Source organism: Lycorma delicatula, chromosome 7 (assembly GCF_047948215.1).
Source record: "Lycorma delicatula isolate Av1 chromosome 7, ASM4794821v1, whole genome shotgun sequence".
Classification (NCBI taxonomy): Eukaryota; Metazoa; Arthropoda; class Insecta; order Hemiptera; family Fulgoridae; genus Lycorma; species Lycorma delicatula.
The window spans coordinates 141,948,877-141,966,768 of NC_134461.1; the positions used below are offsets into that span (position 1 = coordinate 141,948,877).

The following is a 17,892-nucleotide window of genomic DNA, read 5'->3' on the forward strand; positions in this document are numbered from 1 at the left end:
CGCGATGACTCATTGGCTAACATGGTTACTTGTATAAGTAATAAAAAAATCTGGCAAATTTAGTACCACCGATTACGCATTATCTGCAACGAAAGCCATAAAATATACAGCAGACGTATATCCAACACACAGTTGCTAACAAATGACTTTTCTACTGCTGCTACATGCTTATTATATCGCATTTTATGATTCCGTCAGCCACCGCTCATATAATAACGTCGCGCCTATTATCGTACTGTAAACAACATTAAAATCTGTTGTTGTTTTTTTTTTTGCCTCCTGTACCATCGTTAGATATTGCTTAAAAGGATGAGATGAGTGTTTTTGTAGCGCGTGAAAATGCCATGCATGACCGGGATTTGAAACCGGGACCTCCGCATGAAATGCTGAGACGCTACCAATCGCACCACGGAGGTCGGTCAACATTAACAATCTAAGTGAATTATAGTTTTTCACTGATTGGTTTTTGGTTAAAAAAAAAAAATCGGTCAGTGGATTAAGAACTACACAAATATATATAACATTGCAGAAAACCATATTATATATTATGCAGTACCTGTAATTTGAAAAATTAAGATCAACAAATGTCAAATAACTTGGTTGATAGTTTAACAGCTGTTTATAAAAATAACAACCACATGTCAGATAATTGCTAACTTTTCCAGTAAAATAAGTTAATATTTTTGTTTAAAGAAAACATTAGATGTGTTGTTTTGAATAAACTACATGTAAATAACAACATTCATATATTTATAAACAATATTTAATCAGTGACAGAAATTTTTGGAAGGTTGGTGAACAAACATAAGGTGATTTAAAATGATCAGTTTTATTTGAAACTCCAATTTCTAATTTATTTATGGAAAAGCATTCATTTTAAGTTTAATTATTAAAAAAGATGACATTTTGGTAAACAAGATAATATTAATTATTAGAAACATTCATAATTTGTTTGATAAACACACCTATATTGTACAACACACGCTTTCAAGGTATTTTTACCAATGTACTTTTCTGAGTTATTAAAATATGAATTGCTTCAGGAAGGGTATATATCAGAGCCCCATAAAGATTGAGAAAAGTAAACAAATATCAAAATATGAATGAACAGTAACCAACAAAAACTTGAAATAAAGTAAAACCTTTATTACCACTAATCTGAAGAGTTTATAAAAAAAAAAATCTAAATTCTTAGAACAGGTACCCTATTAGCTACATATTGCTAATTCTCATGTGAGCATTAGCTCTTATCAATACACAAGTTGACATTATTTACACACAAACTTGTGGCTTAAAATAGCTACAAAGTAAGATGCAAGTCTGAATTTTGAACCAAATTCTTAGCGTAATTCTTGGGGCTAGACCAATCTGAATAACTCAGAGAAGGATTTTTGTTGTAAATTTACCTTTATAATTGATAAAAGTGAGAATTTTTACAATAATTTTCTGTGTACTGGTTGCTGATCAAATAAAGCTAAAACTTTTTTAACAACAAATGTAACGAGGTATATTAAGTACAGTATATTCAAATCTTGAAACAGTCACTTTGCAAAAATTATGATTAAAACACTGTATTCATTTGCATTAGTTGGTGAATGTGAATGTTTGCAAATGACTAACTTATGAAAACTCAGTATTTAATTAATTTAGTAATTTTTGTACAAACCAGGTAACAACAATGTTAAAAACTTTGTTGCATAGTTTTTGTTGTTGACCATCAAAGACAAAAGCATAACAAATACAACTTATTATTTATTTTTGTTTTTTATTTATAAAAGTTGGACAATCTGTTCTTGTAATTAAAAGAAATTGAATAAAAAGTTGCAATTTTTTCATATTACTCACTAAAAACCTGTTTACATTAATATCTGATTTCATACAAAAATAAGGGAAATTAACCCAATGATTTGTTTGTGTATTTGCCTCTTGATGAATACAAGTTTCTTAGCACAATTGCACTGATAAAGCTTTCATTTTACTCATCTTAAACCTAACTTAAATTATAGCTTATACATTTTTTTTTTATATCTCCCTAGCTTGCTCTTTTACAGAAAAAAATTTATACAATCTATTAAAAACGTTAAAAAATTTTGAATGATTATTTTCTACAGCAGAGGTTCTTAAACTTTTTGTGCCTGTGCACTCGAACTATGCGACGCTCCCTCTAGACTTAATGAATTGAATTAAAAAGCTCTACTGTGCTATTACAGTTAATAAATCTAACTCAAAGAAAAGTTCGATTCTGAACTTTGAAGGTGACATTACCACAAATATGTTTTTTCCAGGAAACCCTTCATTGTATCAGAAATCTTCAAAATGTTTTTCTGTCCTTGCAGTTTCAAATTCAAAATGTTAGTAAATTCAAAGAAGTCTGATATATATGCTGAGTAGTGGATACATTTCTCATTTGTAAATTGCATTTACAGATCTTGCTCATTGAACTCTGATCAAAAAGATTTCAACTTCTGATTTCAGATTGAATAGCCTAGCAAGCACATTACCTTTTGAGAGCCAATGAATTTTAGTGTGGTAAAGAAGAGTTTGTCAGTCACTATTCAATTCGTAAATAAAAGCCTAAAAAAGAGAAGTATTCAGAGCACTAGATTTGACATAATTTGTATCAAATAAATAATAATTTTACAAGACAAAGCTTGTCTGTGTATGATACAATGAGAAGCAATGATGTTAGGCTTTTGTTTTTTTTGCATGCACAAGAAATCCTGAATGGCGTGTCTGCATATTCCAACATCATTCTCCTAACGAAGATTATTAGCTGCCAAAAAGTTACACAGAACAGAAAAAACATCTTCAGATTTTATGTTTGAAAAGAATAATATTTCCTTGACAAAGTATTTTCTGTCAATATATCTACAGTAAAACAACAACAGAAAGTGCTTTGAAATTTCTTTAACTTTTCTATTTGTTTTTTTTATTTTAAATCTTATGCCATTTCATAGATTCTATGCTTTACTATGCCATTTGAGAGTGATACTTTTGCAATTTTATTGCAACTTTCCTCAAACAAAGTACTGCATGCAGTTAATAAACATGGTTTTATAAGTGACTTGACACTGGTATGAGGTTTCTTGTCTTTTGCTATAAGCAAAGCAAGCCTGTAAGAAACTTCAACGGCCTTTTCATTCTCCACTTGAAAATCGAGTTGACTGGTAGTCAAATGGTGTTCTAAATACCCTGGTTGCATTGCATTATTACTCAGAACATTAAGACAAATAATACACTAAGGTAAATGACAATTATCTTCTCGGTGTAAGCTTTATATAGTCATCTCTGCACACATTTTTCTTTGGTAATTTAGCCATGTTAAGCACTACTATGCACGATAATCATTTGAACACAACAAAAATCCTTAATTTGTGCAGTGTAACCACTTACTGGTAATAAAATTCCTCTAGCCATGGTAGTGTTTCCTCCAGAAACATTGTTTGTCTGCTTCTAACAGAGATGCAGAGGGATCTAGCGATATTGGATCGAACTGTTTGAGTATAAGACAATGTAAATAAGAAGTGTGTCTGAAAGCAGTTAGATCTAGCAGTGATTGTGAGAACTATTTTCAGAAGTTGCTTTTCAAAGGCATGCATGAGTGGTTTGTGTTTGTTGTATATGTATGAGTGGTTTGGCTAATTATTGTATATTTTGAAAATATGCAATGAAAAAAATTTTGTTGAATTGAGAAATTTTTTTCTCAGTGCATCATACCTTCCCTGAAATTCTCCTATGCCCCCTCCAGGGGGTGCACACTCCCTGGAGGAGTGTGCACCCCCAAAATTTTTTTTTTTTTTTTTTTTTTTCAAAATCAGTTTATCCAGTCAGATGATATTAATCTTCAAACATGTCAACAAATATATTCTGACAACAAAGTTGTTACTCTTTCTTGGCATTGGTTATTTATTATTATATAGTGGAAAAATAATGATACATGAAAAAGTAAAAAAAAAAAACCAATATTTTAATCTTTGATTGCTGCCCCACCACCAATATTGCCCCCAAAGCATTTTTTTTGTCACTTGCATTAATACTCTGCTTAAGAAGACATAAAGAAAATTTCCAGTAATAAAAAGATAGCCGTTTTTGATTTTTGAGGAAGGGGAGAATTTAGGGGGCAAAGAACAGGTCGAGAACTCATGTTCTAGAGAAATTACTTTTTTTTATTATTAATCAGTAGCAAAAATGGAGGATCCATCAAGGAAAATACCTCAAAGGAGATAATAAATAAAATAACATGTCTACCAAGTTTTGTAGAATTTTTTTTTTTAATTTCATTGGCATTAGTTATCTTTTTACCAGCATTTTTATTAGTTATTCTTTCTTAGCATTAGTTATTTTTTTTGGGAGGAGATATGTATGCAATTTACATGTTTAATTCATTTTACTGAAATATTTAAGGTAAAAATAAACAAAACTTTAAAACATTTTTAAAACTGGTTATAAGTTACTTGGCTCCTGGAAGTTTTTATGATTTTCTTTGCTTTTATGAAATTCATCTTTAGGATGGATTAACAAAAAATTCAAAAGGTAACAAACAAAAAATTTTGAATATTGCGTACATCCCATTTCAAAAAAACAGTTTTAGTTTTTTCAAAAGCATTGGGGTGCAGTTATTCAGTTCTCCACCCACATTCATAAAAAAATTCTGACAACAAAGTTGTTACTCTTTCTTGGCATTGGTTATTTATTATTATATAGTGGAAAAATAATGATACATGAAAAAGTAAAAAAAAAAAACCAATATTTTAATCTTTGATTGTTGCCCCACCACCAATATTGCCCCCAAAGCATTTTTTTTGTCACTTGCATTAATACTCTGCTTAAGAAGACATAAAGAAAATTTCCAGTAATAAAAAGATAGCCGTTTTTGATTTTTGAGGAAGGGGAGAATTTAGGGGGCAAATTTTTTTTAAATGATAAGAATTATGTTTACATGTATTAAGATTAATTTAAAGTGGGGTTATGATTGCAATATTTTGAGAAACTGACTACTCCACTCCCAGAAGATAGAAACCTCAAACCTTTACCAAAAATTGCCTTATATATGCGAGTATTTGTGTCAAATTTCATCAAAATCAGTTTATCCAGTCAGATGATATTAATCTTCAAACATGTCAACAAATATATGAACATTACCGCCCACTTTTTTTGGGGTCCCTAGAACATGAAACATTGAGAAATGCAAAAAAAGGCATACCCTTTTTTTGACTAATTATTGTGCTTTCTGTTTTGCAGTACTGAAGTAAAAATGCATTAGATGTATGATTATTAAATGGAAGTTAGATATTTCCTGTTGAATCAAGTCATTTATGTAGTCTAGAAGAAAAAATTAAAGGGCTAAATGGATTTATTTATTAGCAACAAAAAACCATAATTTGTCAAGTTTTTTGTGATTTATTCACTGGAGATACATTTTAGTAACTGATTTCATGGACAAGACTTAAAGTAGTAGCAATTGAAAAAATACTTTTCTTAGCCAAAATATTTCAGAATTTCAATCAATACTTCCCTTCTGGGTGTGTAAACTGCTCAAAGAGGAACACTTTATGATTCATTTAGTAAATAACATGTGGCAGCATACTCTGTTAATGAGAAACTAGTTGGTAGGTGATTTTCTAAATATTACACACTTAGTGTTTCATACTTTTCAATGACTGAATTTATTCAATTAATATATGTATATGATTTTTCTAAAGTCAATACTTATATCCATATTCCTACCTATATATTGTATTTACCTATATTCTGTACTTCAGCTGTTCTAGTTGGTTTTTGATTATAAAAATACAATATATATAGTATTTAAATTATATTGTGTTTCAGGAATACAAAGGAGCAAAGAATTATGAGTTCTGAAAATGAAAATAAAACTACGAGCAAAGAATCCTCATTAAAAAGGTAAGGGAAAAAATCATTATTAAATAGTAATTGAAAAATTTGTATCTGTGTTAGTAACATAACTGAAATGTTATGAAAGACAAATGAAAATGATGCAGATATGCTTATAGTCTCCTGTGGAGAGTAGAGCGGTATATTTTTTACTGTCTCGTTATTGAGCTATTCCTTTAAATCAGCTTAAAACAATGCTAAGATATATAATATCTATAGTGAAATCATTACTTTATTCAACACACAACCAATAGTGAGCATAATTACTCCTAAATAAAAACTCTGAGCCTGTTTCCTCTTATACCTCAGATGCTTTGCAAATATCACAGCAATTTGTGAGACAGGCATTATAGAGTAATAAGGTACACATTTCTGCCATGAAACTATTTCATTTATATTCTGTATGAATATTAAAAATCTGTCCTCAAACACAAATTTGTCTATTTTATAGTTTGAATGACTGACTACTAATTACAGAATCACAATTTTTACCCAAAAAATCACTATTTATTGTCTATGTAATTATGAAACTGAACTACTTCAGTGAACTAGCTGAATAATGAGCAGGTTTACTTTCTAAATCTTGAGAATAGGAAGGGTTACATGATATGATCAAACTAGTACTTTTGAAATGATTATATTTCAGTAGGATTGAAAATAAATGTTCTAATTTTGAAAGACTTTCTGCCCTGAATGGAAATAATGTACATAACTCACTGTTTCCCTTGCAAATATGTATGTATGGAATGTGCCACTTGTATGACTGAATATCCTGCTTCTCAATGAATACTGATAATGCAACAGCACATTTAATAGGTCAATGAAGAAAGTAATGGAAATATTCATTCCTCTCTCTCAGTACGTCTAATAGGCTTATTGTTCTTGAGAATGGGTTTGTCATTTCAGGAATGGCTTGTAACTCATGCTAAGTGTCTTGCAACCATTGTTGTTATGGCACTTAATACATACATCTTTAAAGTTAAAAGAAGAAAACTTTAATTGAGTGCAAGTCTAAATTAGTGAGAATAAATAAATAAAGGGTATATTTTGTTTAATATTCTATATACTTTCCACAAGTTCATTTTATGTAATCAAAGTCTAATAGGTTTAGCACAGTTTTTGTTTGTAACTGCTTTATTGGAATAATTCACAAATAAGAATGTCACACAATCAATTCAATGGCATACATAACACAGCATTTCTCAACCTGGGTATTGCGGTGATATGAAAGAGGGATCGTGAAATTAGTGTAAAATTTTACACATAAACAATAATGAAATTATATTATTTGAAAAAAAATTCATTTATTGTAAAGAAAATAAATTAATGAGGTAGTTTCAATTGTTTTTCATTTAAAAGTTTCTTCATACATTGATCTAAGTTAGAAACACACACAAAAACAAATTGTTTTAAAGTGATAAAAGATGATTCCTATATTTAACTTTTTGCACAACCACAGATGAAAAACAGTTTTTACAGAGGTAAGACATGGCGAAAGGGATTAATATTTTCAGTGCTTCTGTGATTAAATTTCCATATTCACTTTGATGAGCAATCCAAAATACATCTAAATCTTCAAATGTGAATTGTAATTGTAAAATTTCATTGGTAGATATTTTGATGAGCCAGTTGTGAATCTCAATTAGTAACTTAACAGCTACAACAATGTTTTCACTAAATGGATTCAGTATCCATCTCTTCGAGAAATCATTTTTATCTTCTGGGAAATACTTCGCCAACTGAATTTTTAACTCGCATAAATTTATCTTCATGCTATTCAAACTGAGGTGAATAATAGTGTTTTAGTCATTAAACTTTTCTCAATATCATTGAAAGTGAATGGAAACATCAAAATTTTTGCTTTGAAGGTGAATAATCCAGATATTGAGCTTTCCAATGAAAGCATGAACTTGTCTCAAATAAAATGTTGTAATCAGTGCTTTCATAATTGCTTACACTTGTGTAAACGATGCAGCAGTGGTTAAGAGGTGCAAAGAATGACAATCAGGCCTCCGGCTCCCTATATCTCACTGCAGCATTTGTCACATTTGTGGGCTTGCCTGACAAAGTAGTAGTAAAATTTGAAAATTAGGAACATAAAGGTTACTAGGAAAGATTTGGTTACAATTTACAGAAAGATTAAATTTGGTTACAGAAATATTTGGAGACAGTTAGTTACTTTAAAGTCTGTCATTAGTCTAAAGTTGAAGGTCAAGGTAAATCAAGCAGAAAAGGAGGCCTAGAATCATAGTCTATGATATATATCATCACCTGCACAAGGAGGAGGTTGTGTCTCATACAGGAGCAAACTACAGACTTGGATGAGGCAACATTCAAGTCTGAGAGCAGGTATTTGTTCAAAAGTGATAGATGTGATGCCCAAAGATATCAAGGTATATTCAAAGTTGGATCTACTCTGTTTAACAAGTTTGTGGATCAAGGTTGTTTGTGGATTTCTCTTCTTGTTGAGTCAAGGAATACATAATGGTGTAAGTGTTTTAGATTTGGTCATAGCGCTAAATTCTGGAAATATGCTTTATTCTGTGTGCATTGTGGTGATGATGATCACAAGAGTGAAGTGTTCAAAAAAATCTAGGCTCCTCCTTGTGTAAATTGCAGAAGGTTGCTCAGGTTTTGCAAGCACTTGGTTGATAGTAAGAACTGTGGTTGTCATTTGAGAACTGTATTTTAATTTATTGCATGGTTAAGTTTGGATAGATAAATTCTCAAGGTGCTTATATTGCCCAATCAAGTTAGGTGAAATTCTTAAAAGGAGGCCCCTCAATATAATTCTGCAACTTCCATTTATGGTACAGGGCGATCTGCCACATTCAATTGGTTGGCAAAAGTTTTATACTAGAAGTAACAGTATGTCTGCAGTTCTGTGTAGGAGGACATTGGATTCTGTATTTTTGAGGCAAGTTTCTTATACTCATCATGTTGCTATTAAATTTGTTGGTCTTGATTTCTGTGTTGTTAGTTCATATTTTGTTTGTAGAGATCCCACTGAAGAACAATTAGAAAGGTTGGATAGAATTCTTGGTCTTGTTGGTAACTGTCCTATAGTGCTGATGTAAATGCTAAGTTGCTTCTTTGGCCTAGTGGAGTCACAGATGATAGTGGTGAATTAGTTGAAGGCTTTGTTGTGCATTATGGATTAAGGTCTTTAGTGTTTTCGGTGAGATACCAGTATAAGTTGGAATGGTAAATGGAAGGAGATTATTTGCTGGAATGAATTTTGATATTACTGATAGGGTTAATCCTTGGTCTGTTGTTGATAATTGTTCTAGTGATTATTGATTAATTATATTTGAGTTGGATAGGGAGTTGCAAGATGCTTATAGACACAATGTTCCTGTTCATTAGGAGCGCTTCCTGCACAGAAAGGTGGACTGGTCTAAGTTTGATATTTTCTCTGAGACTCTGTATCTTAGATCGATGTCTGGATGATATTCAAGTGAAAGTCCTAGCAATAAGATTTTGTCTAGCTTTCATTGATGCTGCTGAGAATTCAATTCCCTGTAGTTTGGGTCAAGAGAAAATTGGTGGACTAGTCTTTGTTAAAATAGTCTGTGAACTGCCTCCTGAGGCAGTTCAGACTGCTCAGTGATCCTGAATGGTAAGCGGTTTTGGTAGATGACTATCAAAGGCAGAGGTCTAAATATTTTCATTTGATCAGGGCATCAAAAAGGGATTCTTTGTGTTTTTTTTTTGTTGTTGTTGGCAAGTAAATAAGGATCTCTAGGGTATTATGTATACAGTCCTGAGATATAAGCATAAGAGAAATATTCTTTTGTTGGCTACCTCAACCCAACGGGCAGTTGTTTCTAATAAAGCTGAGATTTTAAATGATTTGTTGCCTGAATAATGATTGTGTTGTGAATAATGAAACCTTGTATCATCTGCGTGTCCAAGAGGAAGTTGCTGATTTTCACTCTGATGTTTTATCTGTGGAAATTAAGGCAGAGGTACGTCAAGTAATTTGCAGTTCTGGTAGAAATAAAAGCCCTGGGTTTAGATGGTATCACAGTGGAGATTCTTGACTGTTCTGTCAGAATTTGTAGTGGTACTTTGACTAGAATTTTTAATAGGATGCTCTTTGGTGGCTATTGTTCTGTTTCTTGGAAAAAAAGTGTTGTAAAATTCTTGTTGAAAGGTGGTGACCAAGGACCCCACTGTGAGCTCCTTTTATAGGCCTTTAACGCTCCTGCCAATTATTGGAAAGGTTTTTGAGAAGGTAGTATCTTTATATTACTGATAGATTGAAATCTAGAACGTTGTTGATGGATGATCAGTGTGGTTTTTGCCTAGGCAAGGGCATAGAAGATGCTTTTCTTAACGTTATGCATATTGTTTCTTCTAGCGAGTCTGAGTATGTCTTAGGTATCTTTTTGGCTATATCAGGGGCTTTTAATAATTTATAGTAGCTCTCTGCCCTGTTTCAGCTGCAGAAGCATGATTATACATAGAATGAGCTGAATGTGTTGAATGAGCAGCAATTGAGATGGAGTCTCAGAACTAGGAAAAATGCTATCTAAAGGTTGTTCGCAGGGTAGTATTTTAGGATCCCTGCTCTGGGTTATGGAATTCCCAGTGGATGCGTGTCATTGCATATACAAATGATGAGTTTGCTGGTTAAAGAAGATTCAAGGAATGAAATTGAATTCAGGGAGCCCAGGCTTGCAAGATACTGTTTTGGAGTTTACAACATAAGATGGTGTTCAGCCAGAGAAAACAACAATGATGTTGCTCAATTGCAGAGTAGCTGTTACACGATAACCTAGTATATCAATAACAGGTCATTGAATTAGGTATGTTCCGCTGCACAAGTATCTAGGTGTTCTTTGATGAGAATCTTCGATTCAAGAAGCACTTTCAATATGCAGCTAAAAAGGCTTGTTCTGCTTTCTTCGGTATTGGGAGAGCAGTTCAACCCGAGGGTGCTTAATTTTAGGATGATAGATATTCTATATAAGGGTGTATGCAAAGCTTTTATGTTGCACCTGTCTGGACTCATTGAATGAAGTACAAATGTTATAATTTGTTTAGAGCCCACTGTTTCTTATTATCTGTGATTTGTGCCTATAGGACTTTCTCTCAAGAGGTGGTCTTATTATTTCTGGTATTAAGCCCTTGATATCTTTGCATCAATTGTATTAAGATGCCAAGAAAGTTAGAAGAAATTACCTCTGGGCGCATAAAGAAAATAAGACGACCAAGGTTACCCATATATGGCAGCTGGTCAGCCGGACTGAATTGTCAGATATATGCACACTATTTTTCCTGATGTGAGAAGTAAGCAGGTAGTTAGGTGGATTTCCCCAATTGGCATATTACACAGTTTTTTCTGGACATGGTGCTTTTCAAGATAGGTTGGCTAGATTTGGTTTGATTAATGCTGGGTTTGGAGTGTAGGGCTATTGATGATGTGCGCCTTGTCTATATTTCTGTCGTATGAAGATGAATGTACCAAAGTATCTAGAAAGCTTGTGAGGATCAATTCTGGTTTTGATCTGAAAGTTAATTAGAAGACCAAAAGCGAATGGTACATAATTGCTGGCTTCCTTAGATTCTTAGTCCTGCAGGGGATGGCAGAGGGGGTCTGATGCTGTTATAGATGCATAGATAGAATAGCAACTGGGTGGCTAGGGGCCCGCCTTGGTGCTTACTTCACCAAGATAGGCGTTTTAACATTGAGCCCTGGTTAGCTGAGAAATTCACTGTTAGGATGAGAGATCCTCTCTACAATGGAGCTGTGTTGTGGGAGGGTATAAAAATTGACCTTGATCCTGAAGTGAACCAGAGCAGAGAGAGACAGGGTATGTTTTCATTAGAAGCTTATTAAATCATGAAACAAATTTTTAAGTAAATCAAGAGTAAATTGAATTGTAGAACAAAATTGTTGTTTTTGCAATAACATTTGCTTTGTTGGTATGAGGATAGCATTTTTGGTGTTTAAAAACAGTAAAGTAACAATCTGAATCCATAGTCTTAACTGAATTTTTTGTGTGAAACCTTTGGTGTTAGAGGAAGGCACGGGGATCGTGCTCCCCGAATAGGTTAATTTGATAGTTAGGTTTGTAAGTTATGGTTGGAAGAGGCCATATGAAGGTGATAGTAGGTTGTGTAAATACACCAATGGAAATGTCTGCTGAGGCATTTGCATCGATGGCATCCTGACAGAAGCCAAACTGATAACTGTGTGGTATTAAGTTTAGATGGCTAAAAAATCACCCCATAAAGCTCATCAGGGCTAGGAATGGAGAGAGTGGTGTGGCGACCAGGATCATTATTGGGCTCAAGATATTATTATTATTATACAACCTTTTCTTTTTACCAATTGATTCACTGGATGTAGATTCACTTCATTTTTTCAGAAATTTATCCATTTTGCATAAGTATCTCATTGAAAAAATAGTTACATCCATTGACAGATACTAAGAAACTGAAATCTCAATTATTTTCATAAAACTATGCTTTAAAGAACTTTACTTTTAAGTTGCACGCTTTGTGTTTGGAACTAAAATGACATTCTGCAATCCCTTATGTCTCCTTTATACTACTGAGAGCACGACATGTCAAACATATCATATGCATCTTCAAACATGACATCCCCATAGTGATTATTATGCAAGCAAACCAAATTACTAGGAGCAGGTACACATCAAGTTGGAACCTGTAAATTCCTCAGGTTTGTATACGTCATACATGTTTATACCAGTCACTACCAATGAAGCTAAATAATTTTAACTAGGTTTCATTGAGTTGTGGTTGGGAGGTCATAAAATATTCATGGTGATTTTTTTTTTTTTTACTTTTCAGGGGATTGGCCAAAAAGGTTGAAAATTACTGGTGTAACACATTAGAAAGTTTAATTTTTGTTTGAATTCAAACAGTATTAGCCTTAAAAAAATTGTCAATTTGTAATGCTTGGGTAATACTTTATTTAGATAAATTGTAGATGAATTAACAATTTATCACAATGATATGGTATTTTCACTAATAATGCTTAAAATATATGTATATTTTTATTTTTAGGAAAATCTCACAAACTGAAGATTTAAGTAAAATGAAAATAACAGGAATAGCAGAACTTCAAAGATATTGTAGTAAAAATAAATTTGAGCATCCATTATATAAAATAATTGAAACAACAGATTTTTTAAATAATAAATCATTTACAATACAATGCACAGTGAATGGTTTAATAGAAATTGCGTGTGGAAAAAATAAAAAGAAAACAAAACATAAAGCTGCTTATCTTTTACTACAGAAATTAAATAATTTTGATACAAATGGTGATAATGATTTCATAAACAATGATGATGATAGCAGTTTGGAAGAAGGAGAAATAAACGATTTAGAAGAAGGTGAAATAAAAGATGATGATTTTGGTAATGAAATGGAACCTATTAAAATTAAAAGATATAAATTGACAACCATATACACAGAAGGAGGTGGAAAAAGAAATAATAAAGATGATAATGATAAAAAGAATTGTGGGACAACAGAGAAAAAATCTGATGTAGAATTTTTAGCCGATTTTTGTGCAGAACAAAAATTACCCATGCCAAGATATGAAGTTAGTGAACACATTGGTCTTAATGCCCCAATTTTTACTTGTCAGTGTAGTGTATTACAATTAAAGATTAGAACAAGCGGGGCTGATAAGGAATTTATAAAGGCAAAAGCTTCTAAAATGTTACTAACAAAAATGAAAAAGCACAGTAAAATATTAAAGGAAAATCATGATAATGAATTAGAGGAAGGTGAAATTCCAGATGATAAAATAACTGATAAAACACACATGCAAAAAAGGAAGAAAATGAATCCAGCAAATAGTGAAAATACAGCATCAAATAGTTTTCATTTAGGCGATGAAACTGGAATGGGAGAATTATACAATTATTGTGTAAAATTAAAATTACCTCCACCAATTTATACTATGTTAGGCAAGAAAGATGTCTCACCAGATAAAAAGATATTTACATTTCAGTGCAATGTACTAAAATTTTCCAAAATTAGCCGCGGGTTAAATAAAAAGCAAGCAAAACACAGAGCAGCGAAATTAGTTTTGGAAAAATTAAAAAATTGGAACAATGCAGAATTACAACCAGCAACTGAATCAGAAGTACTTGAGGAAGGTGAAATAACTGAAAACGATGAAATTATTAAGAAAGAATACATGAAACGAAAACTAGAAACAAACTTTTTAAGTAAAGAAGAAAAAAATTTATTACTGTTACAAAGTATAACAGACAGACATAATGTAATTAAAACTACAGAACATTATACAAAAAGCCTAACATTAACTGCATTAAATAAACTTGATGGGGTATTTATTATTAAACATGCTTCTGTATTACTAAATCAAATAAGCCAAGAATTAGATACCAGTTACAATTTTATTGACTTTAAATCAAATGCCAATTCTGTGACAAGTTTATACTTAAATAGTGTTCCACCATGGTCAACATTCGGTGAAGGTACAACAAAAGTAGAAGCACGTTTAAATGCTATAGTGAAGTTATTAACCTTTTTAAAAGACATGACTATTTGAAAAAAAATGTTATGTGAACTATAGTCTAGGTGAGTTATGCGTAAAAGAAGAAATAAAACTTATTTTACTTTTAAGTTTTTTTCTTTTATTAATGAACTTATGCAATAATTATTTGAAAATATCAATACACTCTATACAAGAAAAACCCTACTGATCACTAACAATAAGAAAAGGTAAAAAAAAATAAAAAATAGTAATAAATGATATTAAGAATAAATCTAGTGCCCTTTGTTCACCATTAGTGATTGTTAAAAAGCTCTCTGAAACTCATTCCAAAAAAAAATTTAAAAGAATGTAGGGACATATAGTAAATATTCTGAATGATGCTAATATAATTATGTTGTGATGAGATCTTTCTTTTAAAATGCCTAAAAAACTAAAAAAAAAGTGTTCAGAATTTTTACCAAATATTAATTTTCTTATGAGTACATGATATTATTAATTTCATCTATATCAACTAATACAGAAAACAAATAAAATTTTTATACGTAAAGTAATCCATGTGTGGTAATTTTTTGTTTCTTAATAATAACATTTTTGGCATTAGAGTTTTTCTATAAAATAATTTTTTTTAGAACATAATTTTATCAGTATGAATTTGTATACTCTGGATTCTTAATTTAGATTTTTTCATTTAAATCCTTTTCTCTCCAATAAATCACAACAAGGGATGAAAACAAATAAAAAACAAGTATGGTTTTAAAAGAATTACAAAATTAAATACACATATTATTAATATTATTATTATATCTCGTCTTGAATGTAAAATTATACTGTGGAACAGAAACCTTGGCTAACTTATGTTTCAATATTTTTATTAAAATAAGTGAGCAGAATTATAAACATATTAAATTGCCTTATTCATGATTAACTTGAATTGAATAATTCACAAATATAATAAAGTATTTAAAAAATTATTCAAATGCAACACATGTAAGCAAAAAGTACTTATATAATTTTTCAACATAATCTAATTACTTTTCAATATAAGTGTTCCATTGTTGTACAGACTCCTTATGCTTGCAGAAAATGTTTTGACTGTACAGCAAGTCATGCATGCACCGAGTCCTTAAAGTAGATAATAGTCCAACAATGTTGTACAGAGGTGAGAATCAGCAGCCTCCTACCTAATAGCTCTTTAGAGTCAACCAAATCTGTATTTATCAGAAAAGGTGAGATCAAGGCTAGGCCAGAAAACAAGCATATACTGATCACAGTTAATAAATGGTTAAAAAAATTTCATTCTGTTTCTTATTGGCAGATGGCTATCATCATGTAATAAGGAAAAATAATGCAGTTTTGTGATTGGTTAGGATAAGGTGTATACAAACTTTTTATAACAGTCAAGATTTCATTATTTAATTTGATAAAATGAAAACATATTGTCAACTGGTTAAAATCTGAGTTTTGTTTGATAAAAAATGGAATTAGTTATCATTGTTATATTTTATTATGATTGTTCAGATAAACAAATTGTTGTATACAACAAAATTTCAACATTAAAAATTTTTCTTTTTGTTATCTAAAAAGTAATTGCAGTTAATATTAAATTCAATAAGGGTAAGTCAAAATTTATCTGCAACAGTTATAAATTAACTAATAAATAAATAAAAAATATTATAAAATATTATATAAAAAAAAATTATCTTAGTAAAGAAGTTGAACACAAGACTGTAGCAGCAATAATCAGTCAAGCAGAAAGTTTAGAATTTATCATGTAGGATCTTAGAGTTGAACAGCTAAAATTTGATGTAGTATAATATACACAACCAATAATAAGTGCAATGTCTTATAACAGTTACACGGTGGACATAAAGTATAAAATTTCCATTACCTTTCTACCGTGCGTTTAAAATTATAACTCTTCCAAATCAACTCACTTGCTGAGACTATTTATGTGATTTGTAATCAAAAAAATGTATAACAATTTTTTCATAAATTGAATAATTAAGGGGTATAACAAAAAGGAAATAAAATTTAAAAAATTAATACAGGAAATCTAAAAAAAATAATTTCATAAGTATCCAACAGATTTATTTCTAGCAAGAAACCTGGCAGCAGCTGTTCCTGCTTTTAAGCCTTATAGATCCTAGTGGCTGTTTTGTATCTATTTTCAGAATAAAGAAATATTAACTCGCATTTTTTATAGTAAAAATAATATTATTCATATTTTCAGAATAGTATAAATATGTATTACAATTCAAACACAACAGAATCATCAAATATAATCTTAAAAGTTGAAATTATTGTTGATGCATTTGTACAAAATGATATCGTAAAGGGTACTAAAATAAATTACAAAACATAAGGGTCATTCAAAATAGAAACTGGACTTTTGTTGCTAACTTTTATACAGTATAAAAATACAAAACATTTTATTTCTTTCCTATGTAGTCTTCCTGAAGTTCTACATATTTTTTTAAACATGGGGGTAAGCTTGTGGATTCTCCTGATTCAAAAACATTTTTAGGGCATGCCATGAGCCAATTCTGCATAATCCTCTACTTCCCCATGCCTGAATCAATGATTGAATAAAAAACAATTGCAGAGGAATAAAACTGTATTGTTTCCAAGCAAATTTTGTCCAGATTATCCCGAGTGAAGGAGAATCATTTCTCTGATTGGCTGATAGTGCTTTTTGTTTGTGTCTGGGGCTTTCATTTGGACAAGAGCTGCCAGTAGTAAGCAGCATTTAACAATGAGGACTATGTCTTTGCAGTCAAAAAGACTGCTATGAGGACTTTTCCAGCTGATACTTATTTTTACCTTAACAACACAAGGCTCTCCACTCCTATGCTACTCCATACTTGTTGATTTCAAATTGGGAGTGTAGTGATGGACTCATGTTTAATCACATGTGGCTACTATTCAATGCAAAGAATTACTTACTTCCCTTTCTTTAAAATCAATTTAGGAGGAGTCTTTGGCAGATTTCTAGCAGCCTTGTTACTGATTTTAGGTCAAAAGTTCTGGTACCCACCCAGCACAAACTTTGAAGAAGTTGCTTGGTGATAATGGAGTGGGCACTTCCATGACTGAAACCCTCTTTCAAAGCAAAAGCAATTTCATCACCAAAAGGTGCTGATTGTCTTCAATTAGATCAAGGAGTAATGGAATGTTGTTATCTGTCAAACTTGTCCTAGAACAAGCCTATCAAGACAGGTTTTTTTAGCCTAACTATTTATATCTACTTTTCACGCCTTCCTACAAATTTTCTGGCGTAGTCATACACTTGGGTATATGATGTCACATCTCCAAACTGTGCATGCAGCCTATTCAAAATTCTGGAAAATTTGATGCACTCATTCACGAGAAACTTAATGATAGTATGTTGTGCAATGGAACCTCTTGCTGAAATGAAATTACTGATCAGACAGATGTGAATGCGGAGGCGGCTGGCGCATCCATCCCCTTCACCATCACTACTACAATATCCA

The 17,892-nt window shown here is 31.4% G+C and overlaps 1 protein-coding gene across 2 annotated transcripts; it reads left to right on the forward strand.

The window, feature by feature from the left end:
• Positions 1-303: 303 nt before the first annotated feature.
• On the forward strand, positions 304-14,727 carry LOC142327818 (uncharacterized). Of its 2 annotated transcripts, none has more exons than XM_075371157.1 (3): positions 304-414; positions 5,830-5,904; positions 12,934-14,727. In XM_075371157.1, exons 2-3 carry the CDS (start codon positions 5,852-5,854, stop codon positions 14,453-14,455), a joined length of 1,575 nt encoding a protein of 524 aa, XP_075227272.1. In that variant the 5' UTR covers positions 304-414; positions 5,830-5,851; the 3' UTR covers positions 14,456-14,727. The 2 variants fall into 2 exon arrangements, with proteins under 2 accessions (XP_075227272.1, XP_075227271.1); XM_075371156.1 differs by lacking the exon at positions 304-414 and adding an exon at positions 673-809.
• Positions 14,728-17,892: the final 3,165 nt, after the last annotated feature.

Excerpts from the sequence above, each read along its gene's own strand:
- LOC142327818 (XM_075371157.1), top strand. The coding sequence starts at position 5,852 with ATGAGTTCTGAAAATGAAAATAAAACTACGAGCAAAGAATCCTCATTA. Across the intron at positions 5,905-12,933 it reads AAAGAATCCTCATTAAAAAG|GAAAATCTCACAAACTGAAG; the intron begins GTAAGGGAAAAA and ends TTTTATTTTTAG.